This window comes from Dromiciops gliroides, chromosome 1 (assembly GCF_019393635.1).
Source record: "Dromiciops gliroides isolate mDroGli1 chromosome 1, mDroGli1.pri, whole genome shotgun sequence".
Classification (NCBI taxonomy): Eukaryota; Metazoa; Chordata; class Mammalia; order Microbiotheria; family Microbiotheriidae; genus Dromiciops; species Dromiciops gliroides.
The window spans coordinates 438002126-438022332 of NC_057861.1; the positions used below are offsets into that span (position 1 = coordinate 438002126).

The 20207-nt window shown below is 40.6% G+C and overlaps 1 protein-coding gene across 1 annotated transcript in view; it reads right to left on the reverse strand.

The window, feature by feature from the left end:
• The window catches only part of MAP1B (microtubule associated protein 1B), a 122513-nt gene extending 102535 nt beyond the window's left edge, over window positions 1–19978 (reverse strand). Inside the window, exons 1-2 of the mRNA XM_043972093.1 lie at window positions 19696–19978; window positions 9965–10066 (exon numbers count right to left, since the gene is read on the reverse strand). Coding sequence (XP_043828028.1) covers window positions 9965–10066; window positions 19696–19873 — 280 coding nt within the window. The 5' untranslated portion in view covers window positions 19874–19978. The remainder of the gene's footprint in view (window positions 1–9964; window positions 10067–19695) is intronic.
• Between the last annotated feature and the right edge of the window lie 229 nt (window positions 19979–20207).

The following is a 20207-nucleotide window of genomic DNA, read 5'->3' on the forward strand; positions in this document are numbered from 1 at the left end:
GGGAAAGTCACTTAACCCTGTTTGCTTCAGTTTCATCATCTGTCAAATGAGCTGCAAAAGGAAATGGCAAACCACTCCAGTATCTTTGCCAAGAAAACCCCAAATGTGGTCATGATGAATTGGACACAACTGAAAAAATGACAGAACAGAAATGTCTAGTGGGTGGTTTGGTAATGTGGGATTGGAATTCGGGGAGGGGGGGAGATTGGAACTAAATACATAAATTTTTATAGCTATGATGAGCAAAAACCAATGGAAGTTGGATCTCCAAGTGAGGGTACCAGAATTGAGGTACACATACTTCAGAGCATGGGAGCAGAAGGATAATACAGCAAAGGAAGCTAAGAAGGAACCATCAGACAGGCAGGAGGAATAGTATGAAACAGTAGCATCTAAAAAGCCAAGGAAGAAAAAAGAATGAGAAGGATGAAGTTGGCAATATCACAAGCTACAGAGAAATAAAGACTGGGAAAATGCCATTGGGTTTAGCAACTAGTAGATATTGGTAATTTTGGAAAGAACAATAACTAGTTCGGTATCAAAGCATAGGTAGAATCTTTAGAGGTAGAAGAGAACTTAAATGCTCAATGCTTTATTTAATAGATAAGGAATTTGAGGCCCATACAGGAAGCATGACTTGGAAAAAGCTGGTACAACTAGATGGGGAGCAGAACTGGGGGCTTGAGCTTAGGTCTTGAAACTTCTATTCCAGTGCTCCTTTCATTTCACTACACTGCGTCATGGCCTCAATGACAAAAGTGTCAAATCTGTTTACAACAAAACTCTGTTTATCTAGAAGCTGAAGGTATCTGAGCCTTCTGGTTGACCAGATGTCCTGACAATAGAGTTGCCATATCCCACAAAATATACTTTAGACAAAAATTATAACAAGGAGAGTTTAACCTTTTTTGTTCCCTAGAAAGAAGGCTCTCTCAAAGATCTCTCTGCATTTTCAGAGTAAGTTCTATAAGCATCAATTTCTGTTAGGTTGTGAAAGCAAATCTTATTTAAATTTGGTGATTGCTAGGACATCCTAGCTGAGTGTTTGTGGTGCCTTTGAACTTAAAACATGTTCAATCGAGGGCAGCTGATTTTCATAAAGTAGATTCACACCCTGTCATCTCTAACCCTAGAACAGTCCAAATAAACTTCTCTGAGGGTATCTTTAAAATGGCAAACGTGGTATCTTTAAAATGACAACCGTTCAAAAATGGCTGACTCTTTTCCATCTCAGACACCAGGAGTCTGACTTGATTAGAGACTTATTCTATTTTGTATTGTTTGGATTCCAGGTTAATTTCTTTGTATGTGATACTTTTCCTGACTGATTTGTCAGGCACTAATGAGGCCACATCTGTCAAATGCTGTGAGTTCCCTGGAGAAAGGTGGTCCATGAATTTGTTATTTCATTAGTAGGAAAGTTGGCATTCTCTTAATTGGATGACCTGTGTGAGAGGGAGAAGGGGCTCAAGGAATATGGTCCAATGTGCTCAGCAGTAGCACAACCTGGGCTGGTGAACCTGTATTAATTAAGGAGACCAGAAACAATGATAGGCTGCTCAACATTGTCCTCAAAGATTGACTTGGCATACCATTTTATTGTCACACCTTTGGAGAGCTACCAAGCAATTTTTAGGAGGGAGCTTAAGCCTGAATCTTGATAAGAGATCATAAGATTTAAGGATGGAAAGATCATATACATCCCTCCTCCAAAACTCTCATTTTACAGATGAAGTAACTGAGGACCAAAGAGATTAAGTAATTTGCCCAAGGTCTTGAAAGCAAATATTAAGTAGCAGAGCCACTTTTAGCAATTACTAAGAAGAACCACACCCAACCAAACCCTAATTTTCCTCTGGCCTTGAGGAGGTAGTACTCAGAAAATTAAAAAAAAATAATAATTAATACTAGTGTATAAACTCATTAAAAGAAATTATTTTTAGAATTTCATCCCTAGTTGCATAAGCCACATATGATCATCTTTTCAGTCATTACTGCAATGCAGTTTTTAATCAAACTTGGGATCATTTATGAAAAGCACATTCATTTTTTATTTATATTTTTTTGAAACCATGCTAATTCTAAAATATTTTCTCTCTGGTTCCTGTGGGACTTTATGGAGTTCCTGAATCATTTCTCCCCACCTCTCATCTCTGTAGCATTTCTCTTTTCGAAGATGACTTAAAATGAAATAAACTTTTCCATCAGGCCAGGTCAAAGAAAATAAGAGATAAACCCTGGAGTATGAATTGTAGGTGATATTTGATTATTGCCCTGGTAACTCTTTAATTAGTCCCAGTGTACTATTTATGGCTGGCACCTGGAGGCAATCTTGCAGTACATTACCAAGGAATCAGGAGCTACACAGCTAGAGAGGGGCAAGGATCAAGTCTATCCTCTGTCCTTAGGGATTTATAGACAGCTCACAAAAGCATTCTGCTTTCTTTCTCGATCTGTCTTTCTCTCTCGCTTTTCTCCCCTCTCTCTCCCTCTCCTTCCCCTCCCCCCATTGCAATATCAAGAAATTTTCTTTACAGTTTTGTGTATTATGTTTCATCTTCCCAATTAAAAATGTAAGTTCCCTGAGGGCAGAGGCCACATCTATATTCATTTGTATACCTCAGCTTGTCTTCACTGTTCATAGTAGCTGCTCAAGACAAACTGTTTAAGTATTGGTGACCACAACAATGTAAAGAAAAACAACACTGAAAGGCTCCAGATAACAGTGACTAGTTGTGGCTTCTTGGCAGAGGGGCAGTGGGCTATGGGTGTGTTGTTAGACATGGGCAATGTTTGACTTGTTTTGCTTAACAGTATTTAATTGCTACAAAGGAGGGTGCTATTGGGGTGGGGCATCAATAATATATAGATACAGGGCAGCTAGGCAGTGCAGTGGATAGAGCACTGGCCCTGGAGTCAGGAGTACCTAAGTTCAAATCCAGTCTCAGAAACTTAATACTTACTAGCTATGTGACTCTGGGCAAGTCACTTAACCCCAATTGCCTCACTAAAAAAAAATTTTTTTAAAATAATAATATATAGATATATCTTATAAAAGCATCAATTATACACATATTCTTCTTCCATAGGCTAAAGATATTTCAGGAGTCCAACCCCCATAAGTCTCCAGGAAAAATCCTTAAACAGAGGAGCCAAGTACGTATGTAGACAGGGACTGGGGTGGGAAATGGAAGGTAAAGGAAATCTGTGGGCTATTTTGGTTGATTGTTTGTAGGAACTCCAAAGGGTAGCCTGTTTTCAGGTGTTTTCTGAGCTCTGGAAGTTGAGAAGAAGCACTGGTATTCGCCGTGAATGTTGAGAAGCCAGCAGAGCTCTGGAATAGATGTGGTGGAAGCTAATGGAAGAACTACAGCCATCTCTCAAAATGGCTACTGAACTCGGGCAGGCAATTTCCCCTACCTTCCTAACTGCCTCTATCCATTTGGAGTGGCTCCACAGTGCACTCTAGAAATCCCTTGAGAGCCATTACTATCTCCAGGGTAAACCATTCCTTTTTAATCCTCAAAAGATGAATAGATACTTCTCAGGAGGTTCATTTACTGGTCAGAGCCATCATTTGCTTCCCATGAGCCACAAGGCACGCCAGAAAACTGTGGCCCAGGTTCCATGTTGTGCCCCCCTCCTTTTTTTTTAAACTAACACCACACAAGTTTTTTTTAAACAAAACAAACAAAAACAAAACAAACTGACTGGGGCACATTAATGTAACATGAGATTGTGCCACAAAGGACCCAAGATTTCAAAGTTGGGCCTGGAACTGAAATTCTATTTAAATCTCCCAAGAATTATGTATTGTATTGAATACAATATATAACCCCGAGTCTTATCATCAGAAGGATTTAGTCCCTTTCGATGTTTCAAAAGAAAGGGGAGGGGCAGGGGAAAAAGGGGCCTGAGATACCCATAGTACCGTCCCAACACAGTGGCTGTTCCTATCTGCTAACATTTGAATGGGAGACCATTCACAAGAACTGGATTGGGAAAGCTCTGGGGAGGAAAGAAATGAGAGAATGGTGAATAATTTGCATTAAAATAGGGGGTCTACTCCCTAAATAGGCTGGGTTTGCCTGAATGGATATTAAATGCAGCCCTGGGTACCTCAACAAAAATCAAGGGCTGCCTTTGTCATCTTTTTTAATACCCACATACCCTGCCTCCTTCCCCATCCCCCAAGCCTTTGTATGATGCAATAGAAGGCACCCTTGTGTATGTGTATGTGTGTGTTTTAACATCAAAGCACTTGGGAGTACCTTAGGGATAAAGTATGAGCCTCCACTCTGAATTCCCTGGCGCTTCCAGGGTTAAGTCAGACTCTTTAATGCTAAGGGAATGTAGATTTTTGTGCCTTATTATTTAAAGGCTGAAAGCAGGGCACACATTCATTATTCTCATCATGGGGAGGGAGGCCGATGCATTCTAGTCACATGCAATTAAGCTATAATTCTACATCATGACAGACTAAACATACATGTCTAGACAGAGAAAGAAGATGCTTTCAAATACAACCTTAGACATTTTCCAAAAGGATTTTATCTTCCTATGGAAAAATATTAGGTGCAAAATCTTGCCTCATTAATGTCAATGGAAGTGAAGGATTTGCATGACAATTTCAAAAAAGCTTGATTTTAATTCACTATAAAAAAACTACTGCCTAGGAACAAGGAATTTCAGGAAAAAATCCATTTTACTGGGATTTTCTTTTAAGGCAAAAGAATGGTTTTTTAAAAGCAAAATTAACAAATTGAAAATTTGTCATCACATTGGAGATCATGTTAATGTGGTCAGCAAGTTGTTCAAACCAGAGGCAAAATAGTTAAATACAAATTTTCATGATTTATTTCATGGCTGAGGATTAAAAAAAGAAATCTCAGTTGCAAAGTCCCTAGTTATTTGTTTATCAGAGGCAGGTGGTAGACTGTTGAAACTGTTTGAAGAGGAAGTTAAAGGAATCATGTTGTGCAGAGCCATTTCTGCATTCAAAGTCCTATCCTAGCCATCAACTTTGTACTAATGAGCTGTGATCTGCTTCCCAGAATCTGCTGTGTCAATAAAATGAACCCTTTCCTGACCTTTCCTACCCCATTTCAGTCCAGTCATATTATGCTAAAGTGACTTAGTATTCCACAATTCCCAGGGTCCTCTAAAGCCATCAGCAGCCTTTGGCTATATAAAACACAAACATTCCTCTAAAAACAGTCTTCGATGTTATCTTTTTAAAAAAATAAAGCTCATATTAAAGTCACAGATACTAAGGTTAGCATTTTCTAGTAGTCAAAGTTAATCATCACACTTGTCAAATCCCATCTATTCTCACAGAGTAAAACAGAGAAGCAATAGTTTCCATATTTGGTTGTACCACAAATCACTGTCATGTTGCTTCAAATGGAGAGGCAGGAGAAAAGCATCAGCGGGAAAAGGAATTAGAGTGTAATTTTAAATCCCTTTTCACTTCTTTCTAAGACTAAATTATTTGTCTTTTCCTCAGTTTTGTGTTCATTTACACATGCATCCCTTGGACCAAATTCCCATTGTGATTCTTATCCCTTGAAATGTTTTCTCCAGCTACCCTTGGATATGATTAGCTCTAAAGCTCAGTTAGAGGAAAGAGGTAAAGTGAGTTGGGGAAAAAGCAATTTAACTTTATAAAAGGCAGTCTGTAATACTTCTGTGGTAGGTATTAATAAAGTGAATCAAAGTTGGTTACAGATAATAAGAGCTGGAAGGGACCTTAGAGCTCAGCTCTGACATCATCTCTTTACAAAGGAGAAAACAGAAACAGAGAGGTAGGAAGTGACTTGCCCAAGGTAGTAAATGCCACAGGTAATAAATGGCAGAGATAGGATTTGAACTTAAGTCCTCTGACTCCAAAATCATCAATTGCCATTTCCACAGCACCACACTGCCTAAGTATATAAATAGATATTTTATTATATGTTGTATAAATCTAAGGAAAATTCAGGCTCTAACTCTTATTATTAAAATATTCAATTGCTGGAACTTATTTTTGGCCTGGGTGAATGAAATGAAGCATGAATATATCTAACTTTTCACCTCCAGGCAAGTGGCCTGGACTAAGACCAGGCTAAGAGTGACCATGGGATTACCCACTGGTCTCCTACTTGATGACATCTTTGGGATGAATTGATGGGTTCAAGCTCACTAAACAGCTGCCTAGGAAATGAATGGCAATCTTAGAAAAGCCATGAGGCCAGTAAGTTCCAAAGACAAAACCGCCCTAATTATTCAGTTTAGGGCTAAAGCATTTAAAGAATGGACAACATGAGCTGAATGTCTTTGTTGTTTATGCTGCCTCCATCTTGTGCAGAGGATTCCCACATTCAGGATGATCGCTCTAAAACTATGCCTTAATAGTGACAATCAAACTCTATAAAACCAATCTTGAATGGAAATGCCAAAACAAGAACAACCCAAGTAGGAAAAAAAATCATCTTCCCCCTGGCTGGCTTAAAAGTATGAACAGGACTTAACAGGGACAAGGTATTTCTTTATTTTGAAACTTCTGTAGAGGAACGATTTGGAATTAGCCATCTGGGTAATCTCTTTCAATGATAACTTCAAGGCTACTGCTGAGGAGTTCATAAGAACAAAGCCATTAGGAAAAGCAGCAGCTATGCGCATGGACATATAAAGGCATACTGTCAACCATTATTCCTCTCCTGAATAATCATGGAGACAAAGTCTGGGTGGGTGAGGGATTATGAGCTGTGAAGAAAAAGCCAGAAGGAATCCAATGTGAGAGGCTTTGAGAGAACTGAAACATGGAATAAGAAGGTTAAAAAAAAAGAACATAAAGGATGGATGGATGATTAAAGAGTTGTGGAAGAGATAAGACTCTTGGAATTGGAAAAAATTAGATTGGTTCTGTGTCACCTGCGCACTCACCTTTTCAAGATGGCTTCTTCATGCTGGGGATCCAACATAGGGTCTGCTGTGTTTACATGGCCTTGTGGATGAACTCTAGTGTCTGCCTTAGCCTCTACAGAATCATGGTAAGTGGAGAGCCACTGAATGGGTTTGGGATGCGTTAAGACAGAAGCAAGAACCACATTTCTCGCCAAAAGACTTCCTAGTGAGAGCAGAAAATAGCTAATGTCTTCCCTCTGTTGAGTCTGGTGAACTCTTTTCTCCACCATGTGTACTTGTCCTGATTCTCCATCCTAACCTCCACTTTACCCTAAAAATCTAGTCACTTAGAACTGAACTTAATGTGACTTGTCATACACTCCTATGTTGGTTAAGTAATATCATTCCTCTATATACATTTCTTATATAATGTGTGGTGATCTTAAGCAGTGAGCTCCCAGAAGGAGGAACTACCTCTGTACAGTACTCTATGCATGGTGCCAAACACAGCACCTTATACTATTAACTACTGAACAGACATTTCTGATAGTGATGGTGACAATGATGATGGAGATTTCTAAGCCCTAAGAGAAAGCAAAGAAGAATGCTGGGTGATGTAGTAGAAAAGTCAGCTAGGTTCCGAAGCCAAAATATCTGGGTTTGAATCCTAGTTCTGCCATTTACTACTTGTGTGACCTTGAGAAAGTAGTTTTAACTTCTCTGGGCCTCAGTTTCCTCATCTGTAAAATAAGGTTGGACTAGAGGCCCTCTAAGTGACATAGTGAATAGCATTCTGGAGTAGGACTCAAAGACCTGGGTTCATCTCTTACCTCAGACAATTAGCTATGTGACCCTGGGCAAGTCACTTAACCTGTTTTAGCCTGTTTCCTCATCGGTAAAATGGGGATAATAATAGCACTTTCCTCACAGGGTCATTGTGGGGATCAAATGAGATTATAGATAAATATCTACATATATACACACACACATGTATTTTATATGTATATATAATAAATTCATTTTGAACTGATTCAATATCTATACAAACTGATTTGTAAACTTTATGGCATTATATAAGTCCTATATGTTATCAGTTATTAATATTAGAAAAAGTTCTTCAAGTTCTATGTCTTAACTACTCTGCCTTGGGGACAAGTTCTCTTTCATTATATATGATCAAGATGGCAAGAAGTACAGAATAAGGAGCCACTTTTAAAACTAGTTTTCGTTCTCCCAAGATTCAATTCTGCTAAATGCCCAAAAGAAGTCTTGGGACCATTTATTCACAATAACAATGTACAATAACAAATTCATTTACAATAACAATGGCTTTCCCAAAACCATGTGCATGTTGTATTTAAATGAAGTAGACTGTAGGCCTCAATAACCATACTGGGAATCCCATGTTTGTTTTAACAAGTATAAAACTCTAATAAGCTGTCTTCTTTTTTTTTTTTTTTTTTGGTGAGGCAATTGGGGTTAAGTGACTTGCCCAGGGTCACACAGCTAGTAAGTGTCAAGGGTCTGAGGCCGGATTTGAACTCAGGTCCTTCTGAATCCAGGGCCGGTGCTCTATCCACTGCGCCACCTAGCTGCCCCATAAGCTGTCTTCTAAGGAATTTTGAGCAATAACTTCTACAAAAGCAAACTAGAAAGCATTTGTCCTTTTACCAGAATTTTCCTAAAAAGATAACGTCTTGCCAGAAAAAAGATCACTTTCGTTTATATTTATAATGACAAAAGGAAGCCATGATTTCAATGCCTTAAAAGGATTCTATTTCGTAACTTTAGTAAATTATCTTTTATAGTATGATACCATGAACCCATCAAAATTTTCCTGTTTTGATTTCCAGTAAAATCCAATAGTTCTCCATACATAGAACACTATATAGCTTCATAGCAGCTTTCACTGAACCAGCTCATACTGAACTTGACAGTATAGTTGGGCATTTTTCACTCACTTCCAGATCTCACTCAATTCCAGAAGCTATCCATCTGGCTAACTGAAAGCTACACAGCCCTTATTCTGTCATCATCCTGGGGCATTCAACTCAAACCGACAACCGCAGAGCTAGAAGAACTGCTAATGAATATGAGTCATGAATATACTGACTGGGTCAGATTCTCAGTCTGTAGGATGCTGTGGGACATTTCCCAGAGTGATATACAAGACAAGAATTTGATCTCAGAGAAATACCAAACCCTTGATACAATTCTAATAGACTAGCAGGAAGACTGTGAATGTGCATAAGAAAAAGAAATTACTAACTGCATATTACTTAAAATTTAAGTAATAGCTAAAGAACAATAAGGAATGTCACTGTCTTATGGTCAGTTAATTCAGTAGCATGAAGCTATTGCCCACCCCCCCCCCACCCTAGATTTCTTTGTAGGGAGGGGAGTTTGTTCTGCTTCATTCCTTAGACTGTACCCCAGTTATATTGAAAGTTGCCACCACAAGGAGAATATGGGGAAGTAGGTATAGCCATATCTACTACTCCTTGAGTAGCCATTCCTATTATATGCCTACTGAGAAGAGGCCATTAGCACTATCTACAACATCAGGTTTCTGTATTTTTTATGATCAATCTTTTCTAAGACTCATTGTCATCTCATGAAAGCTCTTAGGCTTTCATGATAAACTTGCCAGCTCTCCATTACCCCTGATCGCTTGCATTTGGTTTGAAATGCCAAAGTGATTTTGATTTCTGTCCCTAATGGTATCTGGCTAAGATAAACAATAAGATTATTTTATTTTTCCTGAGTATATGCCAACTGGTTACAAGGGGAGGAGGCTCAGGACTGCACTGCAGGGCAGAAGGAAATAAGCCAAGGATTAAGAAATTTCCTCCTAAGAATCCACACTTCTTAGGATAACCTACACGTAGATAATCAAGAGTTGATTATACTTTTAAATGCTGCTAATGTCTAAATATGTTTGCATATCACATAATCCACAAAAACCTTTCCAAATAATTGAAGTATGTAAGGAGCCCTCAAGCAATGATGGTCCCCTTCATCCAACAAATTTATGTTTTCATTCTAAACTCTATATTGAGTAATATTGAAAGTAAATCACCTCGAACATCAGGAGAAAATCGTGCTGAGTGTCGAGATACAAAGAGTTTCAGTTCTTGATCCAAGTTGCATTCAATCAGGTTTGTGTCCCACGATCGGATTCCTAAAGAGAAAAGCCATGTATTCAGTTAGTCATCCAAATGTGGTTTGGAAAGTATCAAAGAAACATTTCCGGAATCTTAAGGAAGGATGTGGAAACTCCCTCCCTAGAGAGTTTTATGAAGAACTGTGGGTACCACAGAATTAAATACTCTTCTCTTAAAAGCCTAAGCAAGGTTAGAACATGGTAGGGAAGGAGGGGGAAGGACAAGAATAGGATGAACTCTTGACTCCTCATAAAATGTAAATACTGGTTTTCTGGACAAGTAAAAGAAAATACTCATTAGGGAAATGACAGGCCCCACTCCAGGATGGGAACAGGAAGAACAAGGAGAGAAACCCCAAGAGGTGAAGTTTGGGTTATAAGGCTGTTGGAATGCTCTCTTGGTGTCCAAATGGACAACTCATGGTTTGGGTGTGGTCCTAGCTAAAGGAAAGGATATGTTGGAGGGGGTGAAAACAGGGGCTCATTTTCAGGGCTTCAGGTCTAAGTTCTATTTTCATTGTGGGTGTGTCCTCTGCCCTTCACAAACCTCATCTTTGAATTCTGTTGCTCCAACTCTACAGAGCCTAGTCAAGAAGCTTTTATGTAATCCTCAACAAAAGCCCGGCTCTCTCAGTACTCAGGATTTGGATTATCCTTCTCCGGGCACATTACCTGAGCAAGTTGGCAGATAGCCCTTTATTCACTGTTATTTTTTATTAAGTTTTCATGGCCTGGAGCAAAAAGGAAAGGATTTTTAAAAAAAAATCATAAAACCTCTCTAAAATTGGCTTAATTACTCTAGAAAAATAATGTGTAAGCTTCCTTTGTATAGAAAGGAAGCTACAGTCAGCTGAGAAGTGAGGGCGGGAAGCAGGATAAAAGTCGATTTCCTGCACTGACAACCTCTGTGATCCTATCCTTCTTCCTTCCTCCTGCCTTTGGTTGTTCTGCCATCCTGAGGGGAGGGCCCTGGGAAGGAGTACTGTATCTGCAAAAAGTGAGGGGATAGAAAGGAGATTGGGAAACCACAGAATCCTGTATAGTCAACGTTTTCTGTTTCTCTGATATAGCACTGGGCAGAGCAGAGAAGCATTGTCTGAGATGAAGTGGCTCTTGCAAAGGTCATTCAACCTTAACCCAGGCCTGGAAAGAACCCCTCAAGGGTCCACAGATTATTAGAGCTGGGAGAAGAGTGACGGATGAGGTTAGACATCACCTATTCCAAGGGGTCTTAACCAAGGCCTGGGAATTTATTTTTTAAAAATACCATTTTTTCCCACATAATTTTGACATAATTCATTTCCTTTGTAATCTTATATATTTTATTTTATGCATTTAAAAATATTATTCTGAGGAGGAGGTATATAATCCAATCCTGTTCCAATCCAATCCCTTTGTTCTATAGATGAAGACAGTGAGGCCCAGAAAAATAAAATGACTCAAGGTCACACAGCTAGCTAATGGCAGAGTTGTGACTTGAACCCAGGTCTTTTGCTAACGAGTCCAGTTAAGTTATCACTCTCTAAACCAGTATAGTTAGCAGGTATTTACAAAGTGCTCTTCCGGTAACCATGGGATTATTAGGATACACCTAGCAATGATACAGGCACACAGATTGATTGAGAAGAAAGAACAAATGGGTTCAGGTCTCCTTTCTGTTACTGTAGAACTTGAGGGCGTGTTACTCACCCTCTCTGAGATTCAGGTTCCTCATCTATAAAATCAGCCTAATAACACCCACCCTGCCTACCTGACAGGGCTGTTGTGCAGATCAAATGAGATGATGTATGCCAAGCACTTAAGCTCCCTATAAACATGACCTCTCATTATTATAATATGCAACCTGGCGAGTTCATGTTTTTATTAGTCATTAGTGGCACAAAGGTAAGAGATTTGGAGCATAAATGCCACTTGATCATTTTAATCACGTCTCTAAATCATTTGTTTCATTGCTGTCCTATGCAGCCTTTCAAAGCATCAAAGTTGCCATTTCTATACTATAACTGTATGTTGCATGACAAACTCTCTTGCTGGTCTCGGAATTTTTAAAACAAAAAAACATTCCAACAGAATTTAACTTAATGAGGCAAAACATTTTCTGACAGATGCCTAGTTGCTAAAAAAAAAGAAAAAAAAAAAGGCTTGCCCAAATTCAGAAAGCCTCTAAAGAGCAATAGAATTCCCATTGGGATGGATGGGGAGAATTCAGGTGTGAAGGAGTTAACTCTATTAAAGAGCACCTAAATTATTACATATGATTTTATTAGTCTCCTTAGAAACATTAATAGCCTCAGTTTGCATTTGTGCTAATGGACTACTTAAATTTTAACGAGAAATGCATGTTGAGATTTGGTGATCTTTTTAGTGCAGAGTTGATAAATGAGTTCTTTTCCATTCACGGAGCGCTTGACAGGTTGAGAGGTCTGAATTCATTAGAATATTTTATTTCAATGTATACACTATATACTTGTCTAGTCTGAAAGATTATTGAATTCCTGCCTGAGCCATCTAATTGCTATTGTCTGCTGAATTCTTCACAACCCAGACCTGGGCCTCCACTTTGTCTTCAGGCTTGTCTTCATAGATCAATAAGCTAATCATGAAACATAGCAAGGATTTAATTATAATATGTGTGAATATTTTGCTCTTTATTCTAAATAATGCTAAAATTACTATGTTCTTCAAGAGACTTCTCTTGGCCTTAAAGAATGACTGGCCATACAATATCCATTCATTTCTTCTTTGCCTTTAACGAGGCTTTCCTGAGATGTGCAATTAAAGTTTGGTTTACATTTTTAAAACGTGTATTTGCATTGGTTTATCATTTGTCAGTGGAAAGTTTGCTTCAATAGAAGCACTCTAGTAATTTTTAAATTACACAAACACAATAGCTGACAAAGACAATGTAATTGCTTTTCATGGTTTTTTAAAATTTCTATGACTCAAAATTTAGGGTGCTTTTTAAAAAAGAAATTTGTCAAATTGTTTCTTTACGCATAATCACTGCTACTACTTATAAAAATGACAATTAATTTCCTGAAATATTTCAGGGAGAAGGGGGACATTTGGAAGCAGGCCACCTCATATCAATTAAGGCAAAACTACTTCACCTTTACTCAGTCCTTGTTACTGGCTATCATTAGTCACTCATGCTTGGCATCTCAGAATGGAACATTCTATACCAAAGGTCCTGCTTTTCTATTCTTTGTGCTAAGGGGGAAGCTAAAACCATGCACTTTGCGCTCAAAGAAACACTTCTTTGGTCACTCCTCAGGGTTGCTTCCTTTGTGACTAAGGGAGAGAATTATCTGTTATCAGGGAAACTTTGCTAAATTCCTTTGAAAGCACATCAGCAAAATATCTGGAGCAGAGAAACCAAGGTGGGCAATTGGAAGTATCCTTACCCCTGGCAAACCCCAGAACTCACTCCGTTTATTCTAAAGGTTTGTTCCCAGAGTTCCCCAGAGGTACTTTGGACACAGAGCAAGCAGGTCTGTGTTTGGGAAGTGGGAAGCTGGATGAACTCAGAAAGCAACAGGGGAGTCCGCTCATGGCATATGGAGTAGCCTGAAGCTTTTGCATTTCTAGACATGGGAAGAGAGAAGGAAAACAGCAGATATTGACTGCTCCTCAAGTATCTTTGACTTATGATCTGGTATTTGGAGAAACTGACCCTGTCTCCTTTGTGTAAGATCATCACCCAGATCATAAATCTCAATTAGCAGGAGGCTAACATCAATTCCTCAGCTTTCATGCCAAGGTCACAATACTCCAGTCTTGGATAGAAACTGAACAAAGGGGGCAGCTAGGTGGTGCCGTGGATAAAGCACTGACCCTGGATTCAGGAGGACCTGAGTTCAAATTTGGCTTCAGACACTTGACACTTACTAGCTGTGTGACCCTGGGCAAGTCACTTAGCCCTCATTGTCCCACTAAAAAAAGAAAAGAAAAGAAACTGAGTAAAGAAACCAGAATGTTTCCCCCATTACAATGTGAGCTCCTTGAGGGTAGGAACTGTTTTTTTTCCCTTTGTTTATATATCCCCAGCACTTAGTATATTGCCTGGTACATGTTGCTGTTGCTCAGTTGAGTCTAATTCTTCTTTACTCCATGGACTGTACTGTCCATGGGGTTTTTTTGCCATGAATACAAGAGTGGTTTGCCATTTCCTTCTCCAGTGAATTAAGGCAAACATTAGTTAAGTGACCTGCCCAGGATCATACAACTAGTTAGGGTCTGAGGTCGAATTTGAACTCAGGTCTTCCTGACTCCAGGGCCAGTGCTCTGTCCACTGAGTCATCTAACTGCCCCTACCTGGTACACAGTCTGTGCTTAATCAATGCTTGTTTACTTATTGACTTCTCATTATCAAGCTCCTACTTTACACATACCTCTCTGGATTAAAAAAAAAAAAGTAGTTCTTTTACCAGAACTAAAAAAACAAAAACAAGCCCCACCTCCTACTTCAATAACAAACATTCTTATATTAATAAGAGAGCCACAAAGGAAGGCAGCAGTCAATTTGGCTATGGAACAAGAGTGTGGAAATTGGCCATGGACTCTAGTACCAGCTTTGAAAGACTTATTTTGATCTTAAGCTTAATTACTTGCCTTCTTGGGGCCTCAATTGCCTCTAGGTTTATGAAGCCAGATGCAACCACCTCCTTTTGGTATCTGAATAATCAAGGGTTTGTGGTCAAGAGATTTCTATTTGTGGCTCTTCTTAATATTTGTAGTGGTTTTCACATCTCTCTCTCTCTCTTTCTCTCTGTCTTAGAAAAGAATATGAAATTTCCCTTCAAACTCTACTAAAAAAAAAAAGGGTACAAAACCACTCTAGTATCATTAAACAGCAGGCCCCAAACATAAACTAAGAAAGTTCTAGGTTCCTATTTCTTTTTTTCTTCTTTTGCTCAGTCTTCTCATCAGCCAGTACCTTATTCTAATCTGCTTTTGTTAAATACTAGAAGTCCAGAAGATGCATATTCTGGGCAGTGAATGTGATATGGCACTCAAAGCGCCACAGTTTAAAAACCTTGACAATAATTCAGGTCTTGGGCAAAGTTCCACACATGAAGCTAAACACAGAAAGACATTTATGATGATTGATTTCTCAATGAAAATGCTAAAATGGAAAAAAGAAGCCCTTAAAGCTAAGGGTGAACAGAGTGACCACCTTCAGTTCTAAAGAGGACTCTAGTGTTGATATGAGTCAGGTAGCAAGCAAGATAAAGCCAGATAAGCTATATGCATATAAGGAATAGAATAATTCATCGGAATTCAATGTTTTCCAGAAATCTCCATTCAATTCTGCTTGGCATGGGTTTTAATTCCCAAGCTACTGCCACCACTCTGTACCCCTTTCCACCTTCCCTTTGACTTGAGACCTACCATTTGGTTATCTCAAAGATCCAAAATAAAAAAATATATAAAAATATAATGTAAAGGTAAAATTTTAAAAAAGAATGATATTAGGAAATCATTGTGAGATCAACTTAAATTTAAATCTAAAAGCCCAGGAAAACTGACTAATGATGTCTAAAGGCAAGAAAATTTGTTGTCCTGTCATAAATTTTTAAAATACTCTATTCCAAAACCAGTTTCAAGATCCCTGAGAGGCTGATGGATCCCCAAAATTCGTTAATGAAAAGCCGTTTCCCATCAACATTGGTTTGCCTCATCAAACTACCACTAATTATTCTTTATTGTACAGTTTGGATCATTAAAACAACTATAATGTAATTGTAATCAGAGGCTACAATTACAATGTTTTCTTACTATATTAGAATCCTCTGCACGAGGTATCAAATCCTATTAATTCATTCTACTGTTATTAAAGCTGAGGAGTCTGCTTGAAATGAAACTGGCTGCTGGGTCTATGTTTGGGGGTAAATAAATCCCTGAAGAACAGCCTAGTTAGCCCTGAAGAGGGACTGGATGGACATCATCACATGCTTAAGCAAAGTTACATTTGGAAAAATCATCTTTTCAAGCACGGGAGGAGACAGTCACAGAGGCCATAACATCACTTTTCAATAGCATTTAAGAAGGCTCAGTGATAATCTTTCTCTTATGAGTTTCAAGAAGAATCTGCTAAGCATTCATCCAGGGACATCTAGAGCCTGTTGACTGACTTCTTCAAAAGCACCATCACTGGAAGCAGTATAATACAGGACAATGAGCTCTAATCTAGAGCCAGAAAACCTAGGTTTGAACACTAACCCTGACATTACAGCAAGTCACTTAACATCTCTGGGCCTCATTTTCCTCATCCGTAAAAGAAGGGATTGGCTTAGATGACCTACCTCTAAATTTCTTTCCAGTTCTAAATCTAAGGTTTTTCTGTTTATTCTTGGTATATTGTAGATGATTCTCTGGTCCTCAAAGAGAACACCAAAATCAATCAAGTTATAAAGGATCTCCAAACCAAACCTATAGAATCTGTTAAAAAAGGTTGAGCAAAATTGTAAAACATTTTCCATGGGAAACACAAAAACACACACACACACACACACACACACACACATGGCACAAAGCCATATGAATGCTTGCCAGCTGACCCATCCATCTGAAACATCATATAATCAGCCTCCAGAGGAGAAGTTCTGTATTGAGCTACCCTCTAATGCAAAATGAAGGGTAGACAGGCCAGATTTTTTTGATAAGTCATCTAAAAATGTTTTCAAAACTGCCATGAACAGTGCCTGGAAGAAAGGAGGTCTGAATGGCCAAATTCTGCATGGGAGATTAGAGGACCAAAGAGACACATCTGCAGATGAAGGGTGGCATCTGTTAGCTCGAGAATGGGGAGGAGACTCTGCTTGATCACTTGATTGATTGTTCCTGGGATCAATACTGCAGTCAGATAATTTTGGGGCTCCATTAAAAACTCGAGTCAGTAGCATAAATAAGAAAGGCAAAGGCAGTTTTCATGCCAAAAATTTTTTTAAAGTTTGTTTTTTTAGTCGTCCTTTTTTTTTTTTTTAAAGAAAAAGGAGGCAGGAGGCACTGTAGGGGACTAGTTATATCTGACTTGGACTAGTATTCTACCAGAAAAGGTATGAATAAGTCTACTAACACTATGCCAAAAGAAATTATCAGCGAAGTAACAATGGGGGAAAAGACTATTAAGGTCCAGAGCTGATTGCTGAACCACACCTACACGACAAAATTGCCCAGAGGCTAGGAATGAGGAAAGGCAGGCTGCATTTTTATTTCTGTAATTTCAATCTCTAGTACATTCTATTCCCTAAATCACCAATTGGGCCAAGAGATTTAAGAGATGCACTAGAATTGACAGAATGTAATAGCGCTAAGTAGGAATTATTATCTACTTTATGCAGTGAAAAGGTAGCATGGTGTTGTGGAAATCACATTACACTGTGAGTCAAGATTTGCCGTTCTAGTCCCTGCTCTCCTACTGAGTAATTGGTATGACCTTGGACAAGTTGCAACCTTTCCGAGCCTTAGTGCCTTATGCAAAATGAGCATAAAAACATCTTCATTAGGAGGATCAAATAAAATAATGCCGGGTGCAATTGCTCATTATTTTCGGCTCTGATGCTGAAAAAATAAGGATTTTGTCTTAAAAAAAAAACTCTGAAGAGTTCGATAATGAGATTAACCATTACATTTCTTTGACTATTTTTTTGAAGGTCAGATTTTAAAATCGTCATTTGCCCGTGAAAGGTGAGTAAAATGCTCAAGCGTCGGCATTTCCAACACCAGTCTTCCTTATTCTGGAGTTCACTAAGTCTACTCGATGTACAAATAGCCTAGCAGCTGCAAAGGAAAAGCAGTACTTCCAAGTTAAAGAAACAAAAGACCAGCTTTGATGTGGGGTTTGGTGGTGATGCAGTTCTGCAGCTCCCCTCCCCTCCCCTCCCTGCTGCAGTCTTTTGTTCTGTTCGCAAGGAGTTTTTTCTAAATGTAGATGGATAACAAATAAATTAAGAAAAATATTTTTTTAAAAAAAGAGAGAGAGAAAGAAAAAGATGTTCATTGTCCCTCTATTTATTCCAGAGGAGCCAGCTGTGTGAACGCCCTTTGTCCGCTATGGGCTGCCGTAGGGACCGCAGTGCGGACTGCACCACGCCCACAAGCCGGTATCTGAGCAGACACTTCTCCAGCATCACTCAGGAGAGAACAGAAGATGCTAGGGAGACGGGCTGGGCAGGGCTGCGGAAGAACAGGATGACCTCTGCCTGGGTCGGGGATGGAGGGCACCCAGTGGGTGGGGGAGAAGGGCGGGGATGCACCTCCCACCCCCCAAAAGCACAGAAGGGCCACAATGGCGTGTCTAGAAAGGTAGAGAAGAGGGTGCAAGGGAGTGGGAGGTGGATCCGTGCTACACCCTGCACCACCAGCAGCGCGCGCTGCGCCGGGCACCCAGCGTGCCCTTCCTCGTCTCCCCAAGGTGTGGGCGCAGAGAACGCCCTGGCTCCCTACGGATCGTGGAGGATCTTTGTGCAGGAGAGAGCAATACATAATGCACCGTCCAGAGGAGGGGGGCGCACCACCCCTTCCTGCAGAGGCTGCTTGGGCTGAGCCTTGGTCCCTGTCTCCAGATACTGCACCTACATGACAAACACCGGCCCCGCCTTGAGAGCCCCAAAGGACGTACAACCAAGGGACCGATTCTGCTCTTTCACTAAGAATTAAATAGAAGGAAAGATCTGGTGGTTGCTGTTTGCATCCAAGGACCCAACGCGAATTTGACACTCTCTTGATTCACACGCTCCCCACCACCCACCGCCTTTTTTTTTTTTTTTAACTTCCCTAAAACCTGATTTTAAAAGAACAAATGAATAAACCCCGCCCCACAAGTTGAAATTAAGTACAGCTAAAGGACTTGGCACGTGAGGCAGGGAACTGGTGATGGGCAAAAGCAAATCTTCTCCCCGATCTCCAGGTCCCCACCCTTTTCCCAGAGCCCCTTATAGAAGCATCAGAAAAAATTAGAGTGAGGGATGGTATAAAGGGAGGGTGGAGGCGGTCTTCACACCAGTCACGTCAATAGGAATGGATGGACATGAAGGTTTTAAGCCGAAAAGAGGTTTTCTGAGAATGGCTATTAGCCGAGAATTTCTATACAATCCTCCAGGCTATGCAAGCACATGGTCTCCAAGCCAAGTAGAGCCCCACTTGAGGGCTCCTCTTCCCCCTCCTCCTGAGATTGGGGTGGGGGTGCGTAAAAGGGAGTGGTTGCACATGATTTTACCCTTTTTGCCTCCAGTCTTTTGCCGGCTTATTGTGGCCCATGCTCCTCCCCCCCCCCCCACCTGCGTTTTAATTAAAAGAAAGCAGCGGCCAGGTCCACAGCTGACAGAGCTTTCAAGGTTATAAAATTGATTCCTCTCTTTCCTTCCCTCTTTTCTATAAATCACCTCCACCAAAATCAGCACAAAAGGTTGTGCATACAGTAGGTTAAGGTGGTGGTGGAGTGAGAGTGCGTGTGTGTGTGTGTGTGTGTGTGTGTGTGTGTGTGTGTTAGGGTGGGGTAATTCTGCACCCAGGATGGTTTTGTTCTCTGCATCTTGCCTCCGCCCAGCCTCATCTTGGTGCTTTGGGATCCCTCCGACCAGACAGGGAGTGCCGGGGTAGGACTGGTCACCGGGCGGACTGCCTGGTAGCCCACGCCTCCTTACCTTGCTCGATATTGCCTATGGCCCGTCGCAGGTGCTCCTCGGTCACTATCTCCCCGATGACCACTAGCAGGTAAAATTTGCTGTCCAGGAAGCGGTGCGAAAGGCTGGGAGAGGTAGATGCCGGGTTAGGGATGCTACAGGACGGCTCCGACTCCGCTTCCACCACCACGGTCGCCATCCTGCAAGCCCCACTCTTCCCGCTGCCGCCGCCTCTCTGCCCTCTCCTCTCTTCTGCGGCAGGGAGAAAGGATTATTTCCAAAGGTGCTTCCTCCCCCTCCCTCCCTCCCCCTCCTTCGGCTTCTCGCCTCCTCCCCCCTCCACCCTCTTCTTCCTAAGTGGAGAGCTGCGGAGTGGAGCCGGGTAGCAGGGGAGTGAGAGAGGGCGGGGAGACGGCGGCGCTTTTATATGGAGACTGGGCAGCGCTGGGAGCCTGGGAGGAGGAGGAGGAGGAGGAAGAGGAGGAGGAAGGGACCCGGCACATCCTTACGTTGTTGCTGCTGGCTGCCTCTTT